This window comes from Mytilus californianus, unplaced genomic scaffold, assembly GCF_021869535.1.
Source record: "Mytilus californianus isolate M0D057914Y unplaced genomic scaffold, xbMytCali1.0.p SCAF_5, whole genome shotgun sequence".
Taxonomy (NCBI): Eukaryota; Metazoa; Mollusca; class Bivalvia; order Mytilida; family Mytilidae; genus Mytilus; species Mytilus californianus.
In genome coordinates this window covers 3877173-3900613 of record NW_026262701.1, presented here as the reverse complement: position 1 = coordinate 3900613, position 23441 = coordinate 3877173, and the positions used below count along the sequence as shown (strand labels likewise).

Below are 23441 nucleotides of genomic sequence, written 5' to 3'. Positions count from 1 at the left end.
CAGAAAATGAAAACTAAAAACTATGTTCATGCCGGGAAATCAAAGTGTTGCACAATATCTAAAGTGAAGCCGTCCTCAAGATATGAATTCCGACGGGAAGTTAACAATATTATAGAAATCAAATTAGATTTAGAATAATATTTTTGAAAGCATATTTTGGTGACGCCATCACTTCCTGAGTAATATTTACCTAGGACTTTAGGAGATGGCTTTAAGGGGGTTGGGATTTTAGGTACAGGTGTATCCATCAGATTTTGTGACCTCCTATTCAAAACTTCATCAATATTCTTACTATCCATATAATATCCATCAGCAGACGATGGCCTTGGTCCACGATTTCCGATACGACGGGATAAATCGGAAGGTGCTCCATGAACTTCATCTAACACGTGATCTATGTCTTGCTTTTGGTTTATGTAACCACTTTTGTCTTTTCTGGGAGACAGTTTCCCGCCATTCACAATGTCCGGGAGTGCCTGATTTTCGTTGGAATATGCAGACGATGGTGATTTTTTAACAGTGCCGTCATCGGTTACGACTGAATTTATAGAACGAAGGGATCCTTCATTACTTAAGTGTGCGAGACTTTCGTTTGATACTGCAAGACTATGAGGTCTATCTCTAGCAGAAAATCGTTTGCCCCTATCATCTAATACGTCTTCGCGAGAGTTATGGCGACTATTCGATCTACTTGACATATTTGACCTACGATCATCTATCATACCTTCTCTAGAACTAGGCCTTGAGTGTTTCCTGTCGTCCAGCATGTCTTCTCGGGAATTTTGTCTGCTTCGAACACGTCTGCCTTGATTCCTGTTCGGCGAACCTTCTCTATTAAAACCGAAATTTGAGCTATCACTGGTATGACCCGGACGTCTGTCGTCAATCATATCTTCTCTGGACCCTTCCCTTCTCATCCTCCTTGCTCTGTTTGGAGAATCGTCTCTAGAAAATGCATCGGAAGAACTTCCTGATTTTCGATTACCCTTTATTAGTACGCCATCTTGATGACGATACCGTACACCGTCCGGATCGCCTTTTTCGAAATAATTAGATTCAGATTTGTTGAGCGCAGATTTACGGAAATCTTTGTTCGGAAGTCTTGGATCTTTATCATCATCAAAAACATTATCGATTGAGTGTTCTCGACTAAGATTTCGTCTTTGACGTGACCTTAATCTATTTGGCGACGTATCGCGTGAATAAGATGGTGAATTCTCTCTTGTTGATCGCACGGAATCTGCACGAGAATCAGTTCGGTAATAACCTCCAGATTGACGCTGCTCACGGCCGGTACGCCCTCTATCCGGTGAAACATCTCTGCTTGTTTTCTGAGGCGGAGGCGGAGGATAATCGTGTGCAGAAAAGTACTCTTCAGAATGGTCGCTTGGAGCCTTTCCGTCTAACCGTCTTCCTTTCAATGGTTTAGCTGTTAGACGGTCACCATAATAAGAATCGGGTTCTGGAAGCTGTTGTTTCCACTCGTGAACTTTAGCAATACTGTCTCTCAATGATATTGTTTCTGGTGTAAGAGGTGCTTCAGATTCGGGCGCATCAAGCATTTCCCTACTTCGTAAGCGTCTTGGAGGTAATGGCGGAGGTTGTTCGTCATGAACTCCAACTACATCCAATATTTCTCTGCTGTTCGTGCGCCTGCGCCTACTTTGGTTATCATCCAAAATGCTTTCTCTGGATGAAGATCTATTGTAATCTGGTCTCGACTCGCGATCAGATATCTGTGAGTTTCTGCTTGATCGTTTTTCTGTTGCAGACATTGGTGTACTTGTGCGCGGATTTGGTCTACCTCGTTTTTCTTCTGCTTCATCACCATAAACAGATTGTCTCCAAGACTTTTCTCCAGGAACGTCATGCAAGGATTCATTTTTGTCTCTGTGAGAGAATCGTTTTGTATTTGGTTCAGATGAGGTATAACTAGGAGAGGCAGGAACGGAAGGATCGTTAAATTTATCACGAGTTTTATAAAAAGAATCATTCGGACCATTTGCCCCACCTGATTCTTCCTCCATAGCCATGGCTGCAAGAGCTGCTTTATCTCTGATTTCATCGCTTTCGCTGACCTGGCGTCGACCTCGTCTCCTTGGTGCTACGTCGTTTGTTTGTACCGCTGCATCGGCCATTTCTTTGAATTCTTTGTAAATATTTTCTCGTCTTATTTCTCTTGTTGTATTTCGTATTCTTTTTGTTCTAGCAATAGCTTTTCTATCTCTTATTTTATTTTTTTTCTGTTCTCTCCTAGGAGTTTCGCCTTCATGCATAGGAGAGGTACCTCGGGATATCTTAAATCGGCCTTTCGAGCCGTCTTTTTCAGCCTCGGGTGCGCTATCGTCAGTATCAGTTTCGTCCGAAGTTATTTTCTCCCTTCGTTTCGAGGGAGGAGGCTTTATATATTCATTTACAGAATCTCTTCTTCTATGAGATTCATCTGGTTCCCGCCTTGGGGAATAATCGACAGATTGTTGCCGGTCGTATCGACGCGATACTGACGGTGAGCTTTCGTATGTAGAATATGGTGATGCACTGGTGTAGTCTCCGTAACGTGATGATCTACTGCTTATCGGAGAACTCTCCCTACTTGGAGGCCCTCCGTAGCTGCGACCTGAACGGGAAGATCCTCTGTCGTAAGATGCTAAAGAACGATTGCTTCCACCGTAGTCTGATAAATAACCGGATCGATTAGCATAAGGGTCTGAACTCGTAGTTCTTGTTGAATATTTGTCCCAACCTGGGCCGTCTCTTGATTGGGATGTTCCTCTTACACTATGTAAAGGTGTATACATTTCTTTGTTCCCTCGGCTTTCGCCTCCGGCAAATTTTTGAATTCGGTCCCTCACACCAATGCTTCCGACGCTATATCCTGAGTATCTGTTAGTTGGAGTATAGGCTTTGTCTCTTTGACCTTGACTGTATGATTTATCTCTGGAACTTGGTGTATATGATTTAGGAGGGGATCCGTATGAGGGTGTTAGATAACTATTAGTTTTTCCTGTTCCGCCGTATTTTGAAGCATAACTCGTTCCTACGTTATCGTAAAGCTGAAAATTAAAAAAAAAAGTTTATGATTTTTTCCGCTATATCTTTGTACATGGAATATAAATCGAACTAATGGTGTGCTTTCAGATGTGTTTAAACGTTTTTGGTTTAATTTTAATAGCTTAAATTAGGCCGTTGGTTTTCTCTAATATATTTTGCATATTTTGTTGTACTGGACCATTTCCGATTTTCTCCAATCTCCAGGTTTAGCTAACCAAAGAAATATGTCGGTTGTTAACTTTTTTCTGAGTCTTTGACGGTTGCTGTATCATTAACGCATACCGAGCATCTCTTTTATTTATATTGCAAGGACCTTAATTTTTATCTTAATTTCATGCAATAAATTGGATTGAGAAAAAAAAAATATTAGGGCAATAAATTAAACAATATTAGGATAATATGAAAAAAAAGAGACGTGGGCCGTAAATATGCAGTTCCCCGGAACCGAGGAAGCAGTTTCGGTGGACCCATAACTGCTCTCATTGATCATTTTGACATTGATCTCTATTAAAGGTTTCGATTTTTTTCTAGTTTGAATTGTATTATATATACTGTTCTATATATTGTTGGACATCGTATGGATAACTCTTCCTTTGTTTTGTGTTGTTGTGTTGCTATCTAACTGACGTCTTCGTTTATTCATTTAATTATTTCATAATGATTATACTATATAGCTATATTTCAAAACTGAAAGATTACGTGTTTGTCTAAAAAAACTTATGAACATAATGAACGTCGGCTAGTATTTTTATTTATATGCAGAAACGTTTCAAATAATTGAGGTAATGAAGCAATAATTGTACATTATATCCATTACGTTCATCAATGTTATCTCATCCAATTACAAATGTTGGTTCTTTTATTGCCATAGCAACCACTTATACCAGTTATATATCAAGTTAATTGAACCAAAACTTAACAAAACTATCAAGGATGAATTGTTCCCGTGTACATTAAAATAAAAATGCAAGGAGGGTTAACAGAAAAAACACTTTTAAATGTTTAAAACAATGATTAATTCAATTTGTTATAATTGATTTCCCTTTAAGGTACCTCCCAATCTTATGTCTCAGACATCATCTGTTCAATCAGCTGTTATCTGTAAAGGGTTAATACCAGAGCATCACCCGAGATAGAACAGCCCTATGGATTCCACCCAATATAAATCAATCACCATCAACACTGATTATATTGGCATGTAAATATTAATCTTTCGAAGGGCAAATGATAAATGGATGATGTCCAAAATATGCAATGATATTCTTTCACTTCACATAGGAAAAGGCAACATGGAGCGAAACAACTATTTAAAGCAGGAATTTTCGAACTGGATGAAACTTGTAACGAATTAGACGAATATAAATTATATATAAAGTTATCATGGATCATAGTCATCATGAAAACCAAACAATATTGAAAAGTCCTCGAAAACGTAAGGCATAAATCCAGAACAAAGTCCCACGTAAAATTTCTTCAAGAAACAACCTTAAGAAAGATAACTGTTTAATGTGCCATAAACGACCTTGTAGTTACTGGACTAACAGAATAAAGAGAAAACAACTTGTAGTTACTAGACCAATAAAGAGAAAATAAAAGGTGGATTTCAGTATAACAAAACCACGAATCACGAAACGGTCATAAGTCTTCAAGAAATGAAAACCAAGGGGTTCGTTACTTACAAGATTTTATTAATACAGTTTATATGTCTGAAATTTCCGTTTCACATATTATGCAAATGCTCTTAAACTGTGATTGCAACACCCCAAGCAAAATTGACATGAGACATTTTTTACAGAAACCCGTAGCGCATTTTTTAAGTGGGATTTTAAAATTTACATAAACTATTTCCTATTCAAACTAAGATAATAAAACTGTTTGGTTTCCAGTTTAAGATATTGCATGTCTACATAAATTGAAAAGGTTATAAGTTTAAATGGACAATGATAAAAGAACTAGGGAATGTTTTCAGGTATATAACGAAGCAATAGTTAAACAGAGTATAGAATTGATATTATCATCCTTCTGTAACCTGAATTAATAGGACCAATTCCTGTGTTACAACATTATCCTGAAATAGTTGTTCATATTTTTGGTCTTTGGTAGATAACTCTCATTGGCAATCATATCAAACGGAAAGTATTTGATTAATGTACAAGGTAATATGAAAAAATACGGCGTTTTCATAAATACAGAAATAATATACGATTCTTCTGTGATGCAAAACCTTATAACAGAAGACTCTTACGATATATTTTGTTATGTAAAAAAGCCCATTTCCTATGTATGATGTATCGATTGGAGAATTCGACACAAATTGACTGCCAGTGTAGCATTACATTAAACCAACACATATGAATACTTGCCCTGTTTAAGTTGTGTGTCGTTAAAAGTAAAACAAAGAATGAATATTGAACCTGCGCAGTTTATTATTACTCTGCATGCATGTACATACGACTGCTATTTGAAATGTTAGTGATCGTTAATGATGTCATAGTGTGTCGGTGTGTTTGGCAGGTAAACAGTCTTTGCTCAACAGGTTGTTGTTTGCTAAACAGAACATATCGTCCTTGACAATTTTCCAAAATATTACAAATATCTAATTATGCTGCTTATAATTAACTTTTTGTTGATAGATTCTGTATACTGCAGGCCAAAATCATTCGTCAAAAGTAAAGTGACGTCATTGGGTCGATTTCAAAGAAGGAAAAGAACATTCTTTGTTGTCGTGATTGATTAGTTAGATGGTAATGTCGTTGCTCTTTTCTGTATGTAACAGAGGATGTTAAAGCTATAAACGTTTCAAGCATTTGAAGATGATACCACGAGTGCCACCTTGAAAATCGATTATGTCTCTTTTTCAGAAGTCAAAATAATCTCTGCTTAGCTTTCACAGACTTGTCCGAGGCAACGATTTAGTGTAACCCCACTCCCCCTTTTCCCTTTTATTCCCGGTAATTCACAAAAATGATGTATGAGAAGCTTTTTTTACAGGATTGAATGACTGGAAAATTGTAAAAACAAAAAAAGAGGAATAGCAAGAAATTTAATTTCTGGCGTTGAGTTCACGTCGTTTAGATTTTATGAATTCCAATTGAATTGCCACAGATTTTAAAACTAATAATATAATAAAAGAAGAGTGTGTCCACGGGACACAGATGATGCCCCACTTTCATATAACGTTATAAAGGGACATAACTCAAAAACGGTAAAAGTGACACTACCCAAATTCTTTGGTTTTCATGTTTGAATGATTTTACGCTAGTCATTTTTGGGGCCCTTTATAGCTTGCTGTTCGGTGTGAGCCAAGGCTCCGTGTTGAAGGCCGTACTTTGGCCTATAATAGTTTACTTTTACAAATTGTGACTTGGATGGAGAGTTGTCTCATTGGCACTCATACCACATCTTCTTATATCTATTGATATGTGTTTTGTGGTAATAAGCATTGTGTATAAGTTTCATAACATTTGGTTGAGGCAAACTTAAGTTAGAGAACGGAAAACAATTTTGGGGCGTACGGACGGACGTACAGACGGACAAGGGTAAAACTTAATTCCCCCCTTCGCTATGGCAGGGGCATAAAAATCCGTCTTTATGGTGCCATCTTACTAGCTATATTTTTGTGAAAGTCATTGAAATCAAAACGAGGATATATCCTACTATAGACGACTACAAATACGGAATGCGATGTTTATCGACCGCCTCATAATTGGTTATTTCGAAAGACAGTTTTATAAGAATAATATTATTTTAATTTTTCTCATTGTTGAAGGCCGTTCGGTACCCTATCTATAATTGGTTACATCAACTTCATTTGAACTTTGGTGGATATAGTTGTCTCATTGGCACATCTCCTTATTTTTATTTTACTGATTTTCATCCCAAGGTTTCCACAATTTGCTTTAAACATGACAGGAAGTTATAATAACTGAGGTTTGCATTCACTAAAGTCATTACGAGTTAATTCGTTTTGACTAGAACGTTTGGTTGTTCAATGGTCTGGGACATTTCTCGTTTTTACGTACATTTATGCCATGTTGTTCTTATTTTCACTCTTCATGTATTTTGTCCGGATTTAAACTGGGTGAAATGATTGACTATTGTAAGGCATAATTTAGAATAAAGAGTGTCTTTTTCCATATTTCTCCATTTTACACATGTCACTTTATATCAATATATTTCAATTTATTGAAAATAGAATCATGTCATTGTTTGTCAACTTTTGTCAACGCGATGGGTGCCACATTTGGAGCAGGATCTGCTTACCCTTAAAAAGCTCATGAGATTACCCCCGGTTTTTGGTGGGGTTCGTATTGCTCAGTCTTGAGTTTTCTATATTTTGTTTTGTATACTGTCTTTTTCTTTTTTACCATGGCGTTGTCAGTTTATTTTCTACTATGAGTTTGAATGTCCCTTTGGTATCTTTCGCCTCTCTTTTAAATCAAAAGTGATAGCATTTGGAGAATAAGAAAAACAACGTACAAAAGACCTCTCAAACTGTTATCTTCTCGTTAAAAACAATGACAATATCGATTATAAAAAGATCAAAATTAAATTCAGATTTATTTTTATAAATTTAGAATTAATGAATGAGCTATTAATAAGCAAATTTTTAGAAGTTCTTTTCGTACACAAATCTCATAATTACTCATTTACGTCCAAGCGGTTTTTTTCTTTAATTTTCTTCTACATGGCCCATTATCATGGTTTATATTCATAATAATTGATTACGAACATGTGGAGAATATAAGAGGTAGAAATTATTAGAAACAAATTACGGATGAAAATCCTATTAACTGCCTCCTTCGCATTTTTTTCTGTGGTTTCGTAAGGCACGTGCTTGGACAGGTGCGGCGCCGATTTGTAATACAGTTTTTAAGCCACCACTAAGATCATAAGGAAAGTAAATACATTGCTTTCGTTCTTTTTTGTTTAAAAAACTCTGTTTCGATGGCAACGGGTTTATTTTTTACGCATCTCAAGAAAAAGTTGTATGTATTCCCTATAAAACTGGTTGCCATGACAAAATACAAGTTTGTTTCAATAACGCTTGCTTTCACAATCAATTTATAAATTGCAAGAGTAATTTCCCAATTTGACAACATTATAATATATATATGTTTTTTACTTCAAAAATCGTATTCAATCTCAAATTTTATTTTGTTTTGTATGAATTGTTTTTTTTACATTTGTTCGTAAAAGAAGTCTATATACTTAAATATATTAGGATAATAAATCTGACATAACCAACATATTTCCGTAATGACCTTCAATAAGCTTCGCTTGACAGTGTGAAGGAAAAACCATGGGGTTTAAGAATAACTGACAAAAGAGACCGACAATCCTTAAATATATTAACTAAGAAATGTGATGAAAAGAGAAAAAACTTACTATCAATTAGAGTAGCATTAAAAGAAAAACACCGGTGATCGGTTGTTATTAGTTATAACTACAAACAGGAAAGCAATATTATCTATTGCAAAAGAAATAAAGAAATACATGTAATCAGCTTTAAGATCATCAAATGATGTCATCGGTTTCAAAGCATACTACAGATTATAGTAAAACACTGCATGCTATTCTTGAGTCAGCCTTCATGTGTGTTTAGAAGTTTAGGTGCTCGTTCAATGTAAAAGCATTACATACAGCAAAATGAGAATAAGGTACATTATAGATGCAATGGACTGGTTTGGATATAGTCATTTACTACTCGGAGAACACGAAGTTCACAATAGGAAACTTCAATTGTGTCATAAACCCTGGATTGAATAGTTATTTACTACTCGGAGAAGTTCACAATAGGACACTTCAATCGTGTCATAAACCCTATAATTCTGACTTGTCCCTCAGTGCCAATTTTAAGAAAAAGAGAAAACTATTAAAATCGGTCGTAAACAACCAAAGAGATTATGTTTATGATAGGATAACTGTAATCTGTTTCAATAAAACAAGAATAGGAAACCCTATAAACACTCAACATTTGTAATAGCAACAAGGAGAAAATATGTTTAGCAAATAGAGGTTATATCAGTAAAAGGTTGTTATAGAAAAGCATAAATGTATTTTCTTAAAGAATAGTACATGTACTTCTAAAAAGAGGCGGAAGATATAAAGGGGTATTCACAACTCATAAGACAAAGAATAACTGACAACGCCAGAGGTGAACTCAAAGTCTGAACGACTCTTTAAACCAAGAAGAAAAGAGTGAATATCTGTTTTCAAATTTAAAAAAAAGGAAAGAATCATCGATAGCCCCAAACACAGAAGCTAAAAGACATTCTCTTAGAAACATAGGTGGTCAACGTCCCACAATTTGAACCCCTTCAGCTGAACCATGAACCATATCTGTAATAACATTCTAACTTATTGTGTAACAAAACAGTATGCGATTGAGGTACTAATTATCACAATATATTAACATTTTGTTGTTTCTAGACAACCTTATGCTTGATTCTAACATACCATCTAGTTGACTGAATGAAGTTCCGGAGTGTCCTTGTTCAGTCATGACTATGACGATATGACCATGTTCTACTTGTTACAATGATGGTGTTGGCAAGTTTGTAATGTATCTATATACATTGTATATTGATTTGTAGCCATCGTGTAAATATTGAGAATGGAAATGGGGAATGTGTATTCAAATTAAAACCATACCATTATACGGCCGCAAATTTATAAAAATAAATGGGGAATGTGTCCATGGGACAAAGATGCCATGGACACAGATGATGCCCCCGCTTGTCTATCATATAAAGTTATCAAGGGACATAACTGAAAAGGTAATAGTGACGCTACCCAAATTTGTACTTGATCTGAGTTTTGTGGTAATAACAATTGTGTATAAGTTTCATAACATTTGGTTAAGGCAAACTTTCAGCAAGTTTTCCATTTGTAAAGGGGCATAACTCTAGAACAATAAGAGTGACACCCAAAGAAACAAACTTGATCTGTATTTTGTAGTAATCAGCATTGTGTATAAGTTTCATAACATTTGGTTGAGGCAAACTTAAGTTAGAGAACGAAAAAACAAAAAATTCAGCATTTTTTCCATTTGAAAAGGAGCATAACTCTAGAACGGTTAAAGTGACACCACCAAAATTCCAACTTGGTCTGTATTCTGTGGTAATAAGCATTGTGTATAAGTTTCTTAGCATTTGGTTGAGGCAAACTTAAGTTAGAGAACGGAAACAAAAAATTCAACAATTTTTCCATTTGTAAAGGGTCATAAGTCTAGAACAAGAAAAGTGACACCCCAAAATTCATACTTGATCTGTATTCTGTGGTAATAAGCATTGCGTATAAGTTTCAAAGCATTTGGTAGAGGCAAACTTAAGTTAGAGAACGGAAACGAAAAATTCAGCAATTTTTCCATTTGTAAAGGGGCACAACTCTAGAACGGTTAAAGTGACGCTACCAAAATTCAAACTTGATCTGTATTTTGTGGTATTAAGCATTGTGTATAAGTTTCATAACATTTGGTTGAGGCAATCTAAAGTTCGAGAACGGAAACCAACTTTGGGACATACGGACGGACGGACGGACGGACAAGTGTAAAACTTAATACATCCTCCGCTACGGCAGGGGCATGAAAATTATAATATAGCAAATTAGTGTTAAGCACTTTCAAAATTGCTGTTTTTGGTAAGTTTAACTTCGCAAAATCTAATTTTCCAGCGATATATGTTTGATTACGCTAGATTGGGAAGAACAATAAGTATATCGCTATGAAAATCCTGGAAAGTTGCCTTTTAGTGATGTTTGACTTTAAACAGAATGTCATATTACAAAGTAACACAAAACGAAAGTGACAGACATATGGCACCGACGAGATGCTCCCACTTCTTAGTATTTAACGGTTTATAAGAAAAGTGCACATCAAAATGCTGAAATAATGACTAATTAATTAATGAATTACTAATACCTACGACCACGTAATGTTGACTCATGTACAACAGCAAAAAACTTGAATATAATAACATAATTTGATACTTTGATAATAAAATTATTAAATAATATTTAAAGCTTATTATTATATAATGCGGAACTACTGGAAGTCCATTTTGTGACAAACGCTTAACAGAACAAGACTACACTCTACTAGTCAACTTGTATCTAAAATCAACTTAACAGTAAGATCTGTCCTCCTTGACATAAAATCAGAAAATGATGACACTAGATGGGTGAGATTGTATTCATTTGTCTTTCATTCGCTAAAACCAGATTACAAGTCCCCTAAATATCGTGTACCGTCTATATAAAAACTTGATATTTGGTGTTTTGTATAAATTTAAACTCGAAGTCTAGCGAATGTGAAAGTGATAAGTTAAACCAAAGACAGTGTGCTTGATTTATCCAATTATATTAAAAGGTTTGCAAAATATTGAAAATTTACACAAAATTTGGTTACAACTTAATTTATACAAAATCACAATTGGAACGATGATATATTTTCTATCCATTTACTGGACTCAAGTATTAAGGACCATGTAACTGTGCACAAAGAAATTATGGAAAACAGAAGTACGTTCAGTCTGACCGTGAGAATGAGAAGTAAAATTAACAACATTTATCAGTACTCAGATAATGCAATTACAATGGTATTTGTAAACGCGGTTTAACACAGTACTATTTCTATCTTTTTGGTATGAAAAGTTTACAAATTTCGCAAAAGCCACGGATACATATATCAGTTTTATTCTAATTATTTATTGGCAAAACTTTTTTCTCAAATGTTCTTCTATATTTAAAAGCTATGATTACCATAACGATAGGAATTATGATAGAAAATCTGCAAAATTGTCACTCCGACACAGACAATTTCCTGAAAACCGCATTTTTCTAAGCTACCCTTATCATCTCATGGTGTTTTCTTATATTTTATGATATCGTATTACTAGCAGCATTAATTCTTTTTATTTTGATACTTTTGAAATGTGTTTCATAGTAACCGACTTTTTATCTCTTGTATCGTCTTCAGAATAGTTTATTTGTAAACGATTAACAATGAATCATCAAGAACACATGTTTATAATTTCGTTATATCAACAAGCAATAAAAACGAAATTTCCAAAGATTAAAACAAATTGAGGGTAACATCTGTTCGGAATTTTTACTCAAGTAACAGTTTAATTTTTCACTTACCGATCCGTGACTGCGACTGCTACTTAGACTTCCGTATCCTCTATCGAATGAAGGCTGAAATGATAAAAAAAAACGCACCTCAGAGAAACTGCTCAAACAATTTTATATTAACATATTCCATCACAAAACAATAAATAATGAGATATATTCGTATAATTTAAGAAGACAGAATTGAGTTCTCTTGCCATGAAAGTTTGGCATAATTGCAATAGTAAATCACGTGACAAAGGTTATGATGATTATAATGAACGTGTAAACAATAGAAGTAGATATAGCACACTGGTGGCAGGTACGTGTGGTAGTTTTGATGATTTCTCTGTATTATATCAATCTCTTTTGATCAGAGGTAATCTCATTATAACTTTCAGTCGAACCACAGGTGAATGGTTCCCGTCTGTAATTATCAGCTGTGCCATTGGGGATCAGTGGAATTATAATGCAATCTTATCTCTAATTATGTGTATTTAGAAAACTAACTTGGAAAACAAATGATGTGCTATCCAACAAGACAAAATAAAACTATTGCCAAAAAAAAAAAAAAAAATCAAAATTAAAAAAAATATCAACAACATTATTTTTTTCTTTGATATTGTTAAAGAATGGTTCAGTAGTAACATGTGTTGATAACATCAATTTCAAACACTGAAAATGTTTACTTTTTTCAAATTAATACTATAAATTTACAATAACTGTCCGACTCCGAGTCCGAGAACGACTACAAATCATACAGGTAAGTTATTGGGATGATCTCAAAATATAATTTGTACACTAATTAATTTTACCGTGTTAAACTTTGCGTTGCAATGTGATAGGACAAAACCATTCATCAAATTGAATTTTTTTACTGAAGGGGTGAAGACAGCGCTTTTTCATTCGCTCTTTCTAACAGATTTTTTTCATAATATTAATACTTTCACAACAATCATGTGCTCGTGTTATCTTATCACTTATATCGGCGTATGTTCTATATACTATTGAGAGAAAAAAACATTTTCAAGTTAAATGATTCAACCAACATGTACATTCCTTATTTTCCTTAGTTAATATATCATATACACCCATCGTTTTTGAACGCGAGAGAGAGAGAGAGAGAGAGAGAGAGAGAGAGAGAGAGAGAGAGAGAGAGAGTATGATTCTACTTTTCCCCCGTTGAGAGAGAGAGGTTATGATTCCCTCCTTCCCCGTTGAAAGAAAGAGAGTATGATTCCCCCCTTCTCTCGTTCTTTTCCCCGACTTTTTTTTATTCTAACACTAGCGATCTAGATATAAACGAGGATTCTATTTCGGAGTAAGAAAATTATTTTTGAAAACGACGTCAATCCCCAGTTTTGGAGCTTATTGTATAGGCCGTAATTTCAAAATGAATCTAAAACAAATAGTATTTCAGAAACTATTTTCAACTAAGAGTAAGGATTTCCCCCCAAAAAAGTGACACAAAGATGTGGTGGTGTTTTATTAAATCTTTATTTTGTTGGAAGAAATACAGCTATACACAGTAGGGCTATTTTTTATTCAAGTACGGAATAAAGGGGGTGGAGATACATTGATATAAAGATATAAGAAGATGTGGTATGAGTGCCAATGAGACAACTCTCCATCCAAGTCAAAATTTATAAAAGTAAACCATTATAGGTCAAAGTACGGTCTTCAACACGGAGCCTTGGCTCACACCGAACAGCAAGCGATAAAGGGCCCCAAAAATTACAAGTGTTAAACCATTCAAACGGGAAAACCAACGGTCTAATCTATATAAAAAACGAAAAACGAGATACAACACCTCATCAACAAACGACAACAAATGAACATCAGATTCCTGACTTAGGACAGGTGCAAACAATTGCAGCGGGTTTAAATGACACCAAAACTTCACCCTTATCTGAAACAATAGTGTAACATCACAACATAGAAAGACACACTATAAAATATCAATTGAAATGGCTTAACTCAATCAAAAGACATATTAACACCAGTGAACATACACTGTACAAATAAATTTGATCTATGATACTATGAAAATACAAAATAAATAAACTAAGTGAAGAATAATTAAAGTATACCGCTGTGAAATGTTAAACAATTTAAGAAAAACAATATGCTTGAACAAAAATATCAGCCATGCATATTCATATATTTATGTATTTTGTGTATTTACAGGACATGGTTGATGATCAACGTCGTCTATTCATTGGCACGTTGACTGTTATTTTGCAGTGTGATTCGGTCGAAATCACATTCATCAAACAATTGATAATGATTCTACTAGTAATTCTGAAACCTCCTCCAGATCCCCCCTTTTTGCACTTTGCATTAAAAAGTTATGGGAAACAGTTTGAATTGTTGGGCAGGAAGAAACGTATTTGCAATATTTTCAAGGAGCAGGTATGGTTTTTTCGAGTCAACGGGAGAGACACCTGAAACTATGTTAGATATTTTGAGGGATGTAGGAGCGCAGTTCAGTCAATGGTGCGGCCGACCTCATGAACAGAGTCATGCTTTTTGTTCTTTGGCTCCGCTTTTATCCGTCGTACCATTTTCTCTCTATGTTATTTGATGTCAGCGTATCAACGGTGATGAACAAAACAACGGTTTCTCTGGCAATTTTTTAGTACACCCCTTTATTTCACTGGCCAACATCAAAAGAGTGGGGAAGTCGGGAGGGTGCCTGGCATAAATTACCATCCGCACTAGAACATCAACAGAAATATATCGTCCTCAGACAAATCCACAAAAACACGATTTTTCTGGCCACATACACTTTCACTGTATTCACACACAGGTTGTTATCAACAATCAATGTAACATAGTTTTATTAAAGTCAGGTTTTCTGGGACATCAGAACGATGCCAACAGTTTAGATTAATGCGTCAAATCGGGACAGACGAACACCTTCCTTTCCCATTGAATAAGTATATACTTGGTGACAAAATATATCCAAACCGCTATCCTGTTGTGACGCCTTACATCAGACAGCAGATAACCAGATAGCCGAAACATTTTAAGAGAAAGTGTAGAAAGTTAAACAGACTTATAAAAGAATACAGAGTTTCCGTTGAACATGTTATTGGCGAGTTGAAATGCTATAAAGTCATGGGAACTCTTTGGAGGCATCCTCGTCACAAACAAAAGCCATTATTGAAGTTTGTGAGAGTTTTGTAAATCGCCGAAAACAACATTTCAATTAGTATTATAATAATTAAAGTACAATGTTTACAATATTTTTATTGTTTGAGATCGCCCCCGTCATTTAAACTGTCTTACTATGACTCGTAGTCGGACTCGGGTCGGAGTCAGATACTTATTGTTAATCTCTAATAGAACTTCTCTTTTTTTACCAGATCAAAAATATCACTGAGATACCTAATGGTGGTATTCTGAATTAATTTCTAAATTCTACGGTAAGTCAAAGCTCCTCTTGGTATCCTATGACTGAAAATCGTTAAAATAGCTTATACATAATTCATGGTTCACTAAACAAACAAGAAAATAAACTTTGATGTACGAAGAACACATTCAAACTATTCCGCTTTAACAGGAATGGCATAAAACCCCAACGAAGCATTGTATGGAAGAAAAGGCACAATCTTGAATTATCGGCGACAGGTGTAATTATATAACCTCAAACAATGTATACTAAGCAACAATAAAAGTCCCATCGCTTACAAGTGTTCTATGATCATCGGAACATATATTTTGTGCTTGGATTTACGACCGGAACACTAAAACGAAGTATATTCGTCAAGACCTTGACCAATGTAAATAAATACATTGAAAGTAAATGTATTATAACAACAATACTGATTATCAAATTAAAAGTGAAATTAACCGAAACCCACTAAAAGTGTGTGGAAAAAGGGGGGTCGTGTACTTCGGAAGGGTAAGCTGTTCTTTCTTCCTTAGTGGCGTTTTTATAATGCAGCAAATTAGATACATTTGATTTGAGTCACATATCATATCAGACACATATCTTTGGTGAGGTAATATAGCGTATATATAGTCATGTCAAAGGCAAGTTAACACACTTAAAATTTCGTTTACGTTTTAATTTTTTCTTCTTCTTTTTCTTTGTAAGTTTGGAGGTAATTGTCAGAAATATTGGTATCAAAAGGTTATCAATTTTTAAATCTTGTTTGCTATGTCATATATGTTGTTTTTTTCTTTCTTTTTTTTTCTGTTAAAACGTATCGCGTTTTTACGAATTTTTTTTTGCAATGAAATAAAGTATGGCCGCTTTTAAAATGTTCTTGCACGAATAATCTTGATTTAGGAACTTTTTCTATTTTAAGAGATAATGACGTAGCTATATCCATAAACAAAATAAATGATATAACAGTTAACAGCACATTCTCATAAACATCAAATTTTATGTGCATAAAAGTTTTCAATTGACATTAATGTCTACATATATTTTCATAAAACCAAACAGAAAATCACGAAATAATCAAATGTATCTCATCTAAAAGCATGTAAATAAATGTTTCAACAAAGTCCTGCTGTTGATGATGAGTATTTTTATGTTTCAGCATTAGTTTAGCTCTGTTTCTGATTTACAAGGATTTTCAAACAAACATTAACGGTATCACTCTGTGTTCTACAGGAGTGCATCAGTGTTATTATAACTGGAGACTCAAGAAGTGGTAAAACCAACAATAGTAAGTAGACCATGTCTGCAATTAATATGAAAATTAAAAAGATCCCTTCCCCTAAAAAAAAAAAAAAAAAAAAAAAAAAAAAATACAAAAAAGGAGAACAACCCACCTAATATAAAACAATAAAAAAATATAAAGAAAATCCAAAAAAAAAACCAAATCAAACAATTCAAATCAAAAACATTTACACATGTGTTTTATTTGACTGCATCATTGTAGTTAGCATACACAATCTTTTTTATTCAGACAAACACAAAACTAATCAAAACAAAACAAATACACCCATCCCACCTACAAAACGAAAATAACTATTTAACAAAAATAAATAAATGAACTTAAGGATACAAAGAAAAAAAAGATTTTATTTTTACTTAATTTTTAGGGTGCCCTAGTTTGGTTGACCATATCTACTTCATTTTAAAGTGAAAACGTGTGGAAAAACCGATTTTGGGGAAAAAATACGACATTAAAGGTATTAGCTGGCAAGAAATCGGAAAAGAACAAATAAACAGATACGCATAAGCCAAACAAGAGGCATAGCTCATTCATCGATATTTAAATTCCAGTTAACTTATATTGGTTATTAATATTTTGAGACAAATGTATTGTGTTGCTTTAATTTTTTAGGGCAAATAAAATGCAGAGTAGCTCTTTGGTTGAGTTGTAAAGATAAGAAACCATCCTATGATAAGGGGTATCTTTAGCTACAATAATATAAACATCAATCTCAAAATATCTCGATTTCTGTTTTTCATTCATATATTTTCGATCTGATAATTGAAGCTATTATATTTTTAGCAATTGTAAATTTAGATAAGAACTTCCGTTTTTTTAAATAACTTTTTCTAACTACAGACATATATCTAAAAAAAATTTCATTTCAGCTATTGAATTTATTATGTAAGATTCTTATGACGTAAGATGTATTGCTTTCTGCTATTTAAAATGAATTGTATTATTTGCTTTTAAGTTTTGCAAATGACTCATTCACAAGAAGATTTGAAAGATTGTTTGATAAACCGATAAAACACTTTTCATAAGTATTTTTAATCTGTAATATAGGAATATCGTTATTACAAAATGGTATTTTGATTAATATTAAACCCATCATTTGAGTGGATGTAAAAACCCATCAAAGACTTATAATAAAGTACGTCGAACGCGCAATTCGTCTACAGAAGACACATTGCAAACAAAGAAATCAAGAGAGAAAAAAAAACCCGTGCCATTTTCAAGCTATAAAGGTAATCTATGCCTGGATTTGGGGGGGGGGGGGGGGGGGGAGGGGGGGAGGGGGGGGGGGGGGGGGTGTTGATAAATCTTTAGTGTTTCAAATAATAAACGAAGACAACAGTAGTATGCTGCTGTTCAATAGTCATAAATCGTTTAAGCGAAAACAAATCCGGGTCACAAACCAAAACCGAGGGAAACACATCAACTATAATAATAAGAGGAAAACAACGGAACAACAGTTCCTTTACAGTAAATTACATCATCAATGATTATTTTTGCTGTAAGCAGAGGAGTGCTGGCTTCTTGGCTGGTAATACACTTGTGGGACGAAACGTCCATCAGCAACTGTCATCGACCAATAGGCTCAATAAAGATACCAGACTTATATTAAAGTACGCCAGACGTGCGTCTCGTTTTAATAAGACTTATCTGTGCAATCGAATCAAAACATTTGATAGTCCAAATCAATTAAGAAGTTAAAGAGCACTGAAAAAAAATATCCCAAATGTAGTGCCAATTGATAACCATTGATAAGCGGATGACAACACCATTGTAAACAATCATCAAATGTATCTCAGGCTTTAACGACAATCTAACACATGGAACACAACACGCCAGGAAACAGCACGCAAAAAACGACTCTTTCGTCATAGCTGAATGAATGGTTTAAATACTAGATAAAACAAAACAAAAAACTTGTGAAAAACATATAACAAATTCTGACAGTAATTCGATATTTTAAATCTTTGCACATACATTGTTTAAGTCTTTTTAACCTTAGTATAAAGATAGGGAAACTTGGTATGATTGCAGGTGAAACAACTATTAAGACCAAAAAGACAAAGATGCAAATAATCACAGGTCATCCGTGCGGCCAACAACAATGAGCAAAACCTGCACCTTATAGTAAGTTTTACAGTTCCAGGACAAAATGTAAAACAATTCAAAAGAGAATAAAAACGTTATGATTTATACTAGGCGACACCTCAATATCACGGATTTCTGGAATACTTAACAAGCACATACATTATGTGTTTGCAGACAATTTAAGGCATTTTTGTTAGTAATCCTCCTCCCTTTATATGTTTACACTTTTCTTTTGGTCATATCTCCTGACCCATTCATTTAAGGGAAAAAAATGGAAGTACTATCTCACTGTTCTATGAAATTTTTCTTATCTGACTTATGAATAAAGACTTGGAAGTATATCATGTACTATCCATGAACTTGTTTGGTCTGACTTATGAAAAAAGAATTGGAAGTCCTTTGTGCTATGAACTTGCTAGTTCTGACTTGTGAATAAAGAATGGGAAGTACTTTGTATTGTGAACCTTGTTTTTTATGTAAATTAGACCGTTGGTTTTCCTGTTTGAATGGTTTTACACTAGTCATTTTGGGGTCCTTTATAGCTTGCTGTTTGGTGTGAGCCAAGGCTCGGTGTTGAAGGCCGTACTTTGACCTACTTTTTACACATTGTGACTTGGATGGAATGTTGTCTCATTGGCACTCATACCACATCTTCTTATTTCTATTGTTTGTTCTGACTTACGAATAAAGAATTGGAAGTAATATGTAAAAGCTATGAACTTGTTTACTCTGACTTATGAATACATACTTGAAGTATTTTGTATTGTGATCATGCGTTTTCCGACTTGTGAATAAAGACTTGGAAGAACTATGTACTATAAATTTGCTTGTTCTGAATTTGACTTATGAATAAAGAATTGGAAGTACTCTGTATACTATGAACTTGCTTGTTCTGACTTGTGAATAAAGAATTGGAAGTACTCTGTATACTATGAACTTGCTTGTTCTGACTTGTGAATAAAGAATTGGAAGTACTATGTATACTATGAACTTGCTTGTTCTGACTTGTGAATAAAGAATTGGAAGTACTCTGTATACTATGAACTTGCTTGTTCTGACTTGTGAATAAAGAATGGTTGTACTCTGTATACTATGAACTTGCTTGTTCTGACTTGTGAATAAAGAATGGTTGTACTCTGTATTATTATCTTGCTTAACAGATTCAATGATAACTTAATGGTATGATATAAAATCCTGACCTTTGACCTTAACAGATTAATGTACAGTGGTAGATAACTACAGTATGGTAAATCTGTGTATATATGGTAAATGACCATGATTGGAATAATAAAAAAAAATATTTTGTATATAATTTAATCTTGACTTTTAACCTTGACAGATGTAGTGATAACTTCATGACATGATATTAAGTCCTAGCTTTTGACATTGATATATGCAATGATAATATTTCGTCCTGACTTTGACCAATGCAGTAATAATAACTTTACGGTATGATATTATATCCTGTCACAGATGCAGTGATAACTTTATATTATGATATTTAGTCCTGACTTCTGACCTTGACAGACGTAGTGGTGATAACTATATGTTATGATATTTAGTTGTGACTTTTGACCTTGACAGATGTAATGATAACATTACAATACTGTACAATGTCTTCATCTTATATGAGAAAGGTTTCATAAAAGCTAGAAATGGTAATTGCTCGTAGTAATATAGATATGATAAAAACTTCATATAACATTTATTATCCAACATATCCTTCATTTCTTTTTCTGGTATTGTAATTCTTGTATTTGTAGTAACTGAAGACGTATGGAAGGCTTTTCTTAATCACATAATAAATCCACGAACACATGAACAAATAGAAGAGAAAATAGTTAAAAGAATTCAAGAGTTATTGTGTGAAAGTGCGCTATGTTAGATGTTGCATGCATGAAAATTGTGAGATATTGTGACAAAGGTGCTTTGGTGATCAGATATAGGACGTGAACGCATGGTGTGTTCCATCATTGATCGGAATGAAAATAAAAGAAAAAAGAAGACAACATGAAAGTTACTTTACCGTTCGTTCTCGTCTCATTTTTGTTTTTCTTTAATGAACCTGTAAGTGAAAGTGAAATATGTTTAAATGAGTTTAACAATGACATTCATTCAAATAAATGATAAAGAAGGTAAAAACATATCATACTATGAATTCATAATTAATATGTTCAATTCAAGTTTCGAATGCTCTGATACTGAAAAAAAACAAAGGTTACATGAATGAGGACACAGTGGCTGATCCAACAATTACAACAAAATACGCGCGAAGCTTCATACGACCGCATAGATCGAACTCTGAACAGTTGGGGCAAGTATTGCGCGGACACTACATTCAAGCTTGATACAGTTCTGAATTTGAGTTGTGACTAAATATTTGACATAGCATAGGTTCCTGACACAGAATGAATGTGGTCTAAGAACTTAAAAATTATAAATCATACATTCACCTATTATGGACCAATCATGATCCAAAATGTAAATACATGGTAAGATTAAGCATATAAAAAAAACCCAAGAATTCAATTTTTGTTGAAATCAAACGGAGTTTAATTGTGGACCATTTGGACCTCAATGTGGACAAATTCGATAACGGGGCCCAAAATCCAAAATCTTAATACAGGTTAGACTAAGCATATAAAAAAAACCCAAGACTTTGAATTAAACCCTATTGAAACTGGTCCAGAAATAAGTAATTTATACGAAGTAATAGGAAAATATTGTTTTTGGCTCCTTTTCCTACACGGTTACGGCCATAACCCCCAAAATCAATCCCAATCTTCCATTTATGGTACGGAACCTTAAGGTATAATTTCATAGAGATCCATACACTTATACTCTAGTTATTATCTGGAAACCAAATGTCTTCAGACGATGACGACGAAGACGACGACAACATCATATCATTATACAACCGCAAACATTTAGAGATCGTATAAAAAAGGACTGATCGGGGCCCAAAGAAAATTAGATGGTCAAACCGTAAAAATCCGGCCATAAGGAGGCTAGCAATAAAAAAATTATACGGAAAATTGCACGCAAATCACTATTAAGGTGTGGGGCGTATAATAATCATACGGAAAATTGCTCTAAAAGGACAAATTATCGCACCATAATGATGGGCTCCACCCTCACCCCTGGATCCACTCATTGGAATAGGCATTAGAAAATGGTCATATCATAGTTGAATCTGCACTCTTGCGAGGATTGCTTTTTACTCTGTTTAAATCTTTACCACTGATAATTAATTAAGATATAATTGATAGTGTCTGTAGAAGATGCTTATAGGATAATTGTACGTATGCAATCTAAATAAAATACCGATGTATGTAATCATTTCAGATGCGTTTTACATCTCATGTAAAACGAGGGCAGAAAGAATTTATCAACTGAAAACATTATTTGACGGTAGCTCAATATAAAGGTATCTGATGAGGTCATCCTCAACACTGACGTTGGCAATATGCCAATTATAAAGGGAAAATACAGTATCATCATTATACAAACTAACTGTATACAAATATTATGATTTCACCACAAAAGATGACAATTCTTTGATAACGACTATGATTTAAATTCAGGACTGTAAGGCCACGTTGTCGACCTCTTCGTTTGTTTTTTATCCAAAAAATCTAATCATGTCAGTTTGGAATGTAGTAAAGTTAGAAAACTAAAATTATCACAGAGTTGTCTTCCTTAGTACAATATAGTAAGCGTGGGAAATAAAATTAACCCCAAGAAATTGAGGATAAATTTTCATAAACTTTTCTAAATTGCCTCACTGAAAATTATAACAAGCAAAGTGATAATATTTTTCTCTTCTTCGGGTTTACGCATATCAATCAAGGTGCTGTCTACATACTGAAAGATGTTTAAAGTTTTACAAACAAGATTTTCTTTTGACCTTTTCGTAACAAGATTATAAACTATAATCATTTGATAATACCGGTCAAGATTTCAGTGCTCCGAGTCTGTGAAAATATCAGGATTTTTGTTATGTTACTTAAAACATTTTTTGGTGATTTAGACTTCAAGTTCTATGCAGAAAATTATAAATATTTGTCCATTTTAGAAATATCAAAGATCATCTATATTTTATGAAAATACTAAAAACCACATAGAAAATATATTACAAGGTAAAATCACGTAATTCTATACATTTGATTGGTTTATATTTGAAGAAGGATGAAACATATGTCTATTAAACCAGCCTATTAAAAAGTGTTAGAGTATATATTATTTTACTTCCTCCCCAACCCGCAATTTTTCTAACAGCATGATAACAGAAAGTAATAAAATGCTGCTTTTCCCCATAACTAGAAAGTAATAAACTATTTATGATTGAAGTCACAATTGTTCAAAGTGGATAGCACACAATTTACTTGTATAATGGTTTTAGACGATATGTAAGATAGACTGACATTCTTTTCTCATGAGCTGCACAAATATTTATTGACTGCATTAGGCATGGTCGCTTGTTTTCATATCGATACAATAGCA

At 33.9% G+C, this 23441-nt stretch overlaps 1 protein-coding gene across 6 annotated transcripts in view; it reads right to left on the bottom strand.

Annotated features, from left to right (window-relative positions):
• Positions 1 to 23441, bottom strand: part of LOC127702477 (FH1/FH2 domain-containing protein 3-like) — an 88487-nt gene that overhangs the window by 52260 nt on the left and 12786 nt on the right. For 3 of the 6 annotated variants that reach the window (XM_052206687.1, XM_052206685.1, XM_052206689.1), the window contains exons 2-3: positions 12193 to 12246; positions 191 to 3053 (exon numbers count right to left, since the gene is read on the bottom strand). In XM_052206687.1, the coding sequence (XP_052062647.1) occupies positions 191 to 3053; positions 12193 to 12246 (2917 nt within the window). Of the gene's footprint in view, positions 1 to 190; positions 3054 to 12192; positions 12247 to 20964; positions 21004 to 23441 lie in introns of all 6 variants that reach the window. The other 3 variants (XM_052206686.1, XM_052206688.1, XM_052206690.1) reach the window with 3 other exon arrangements.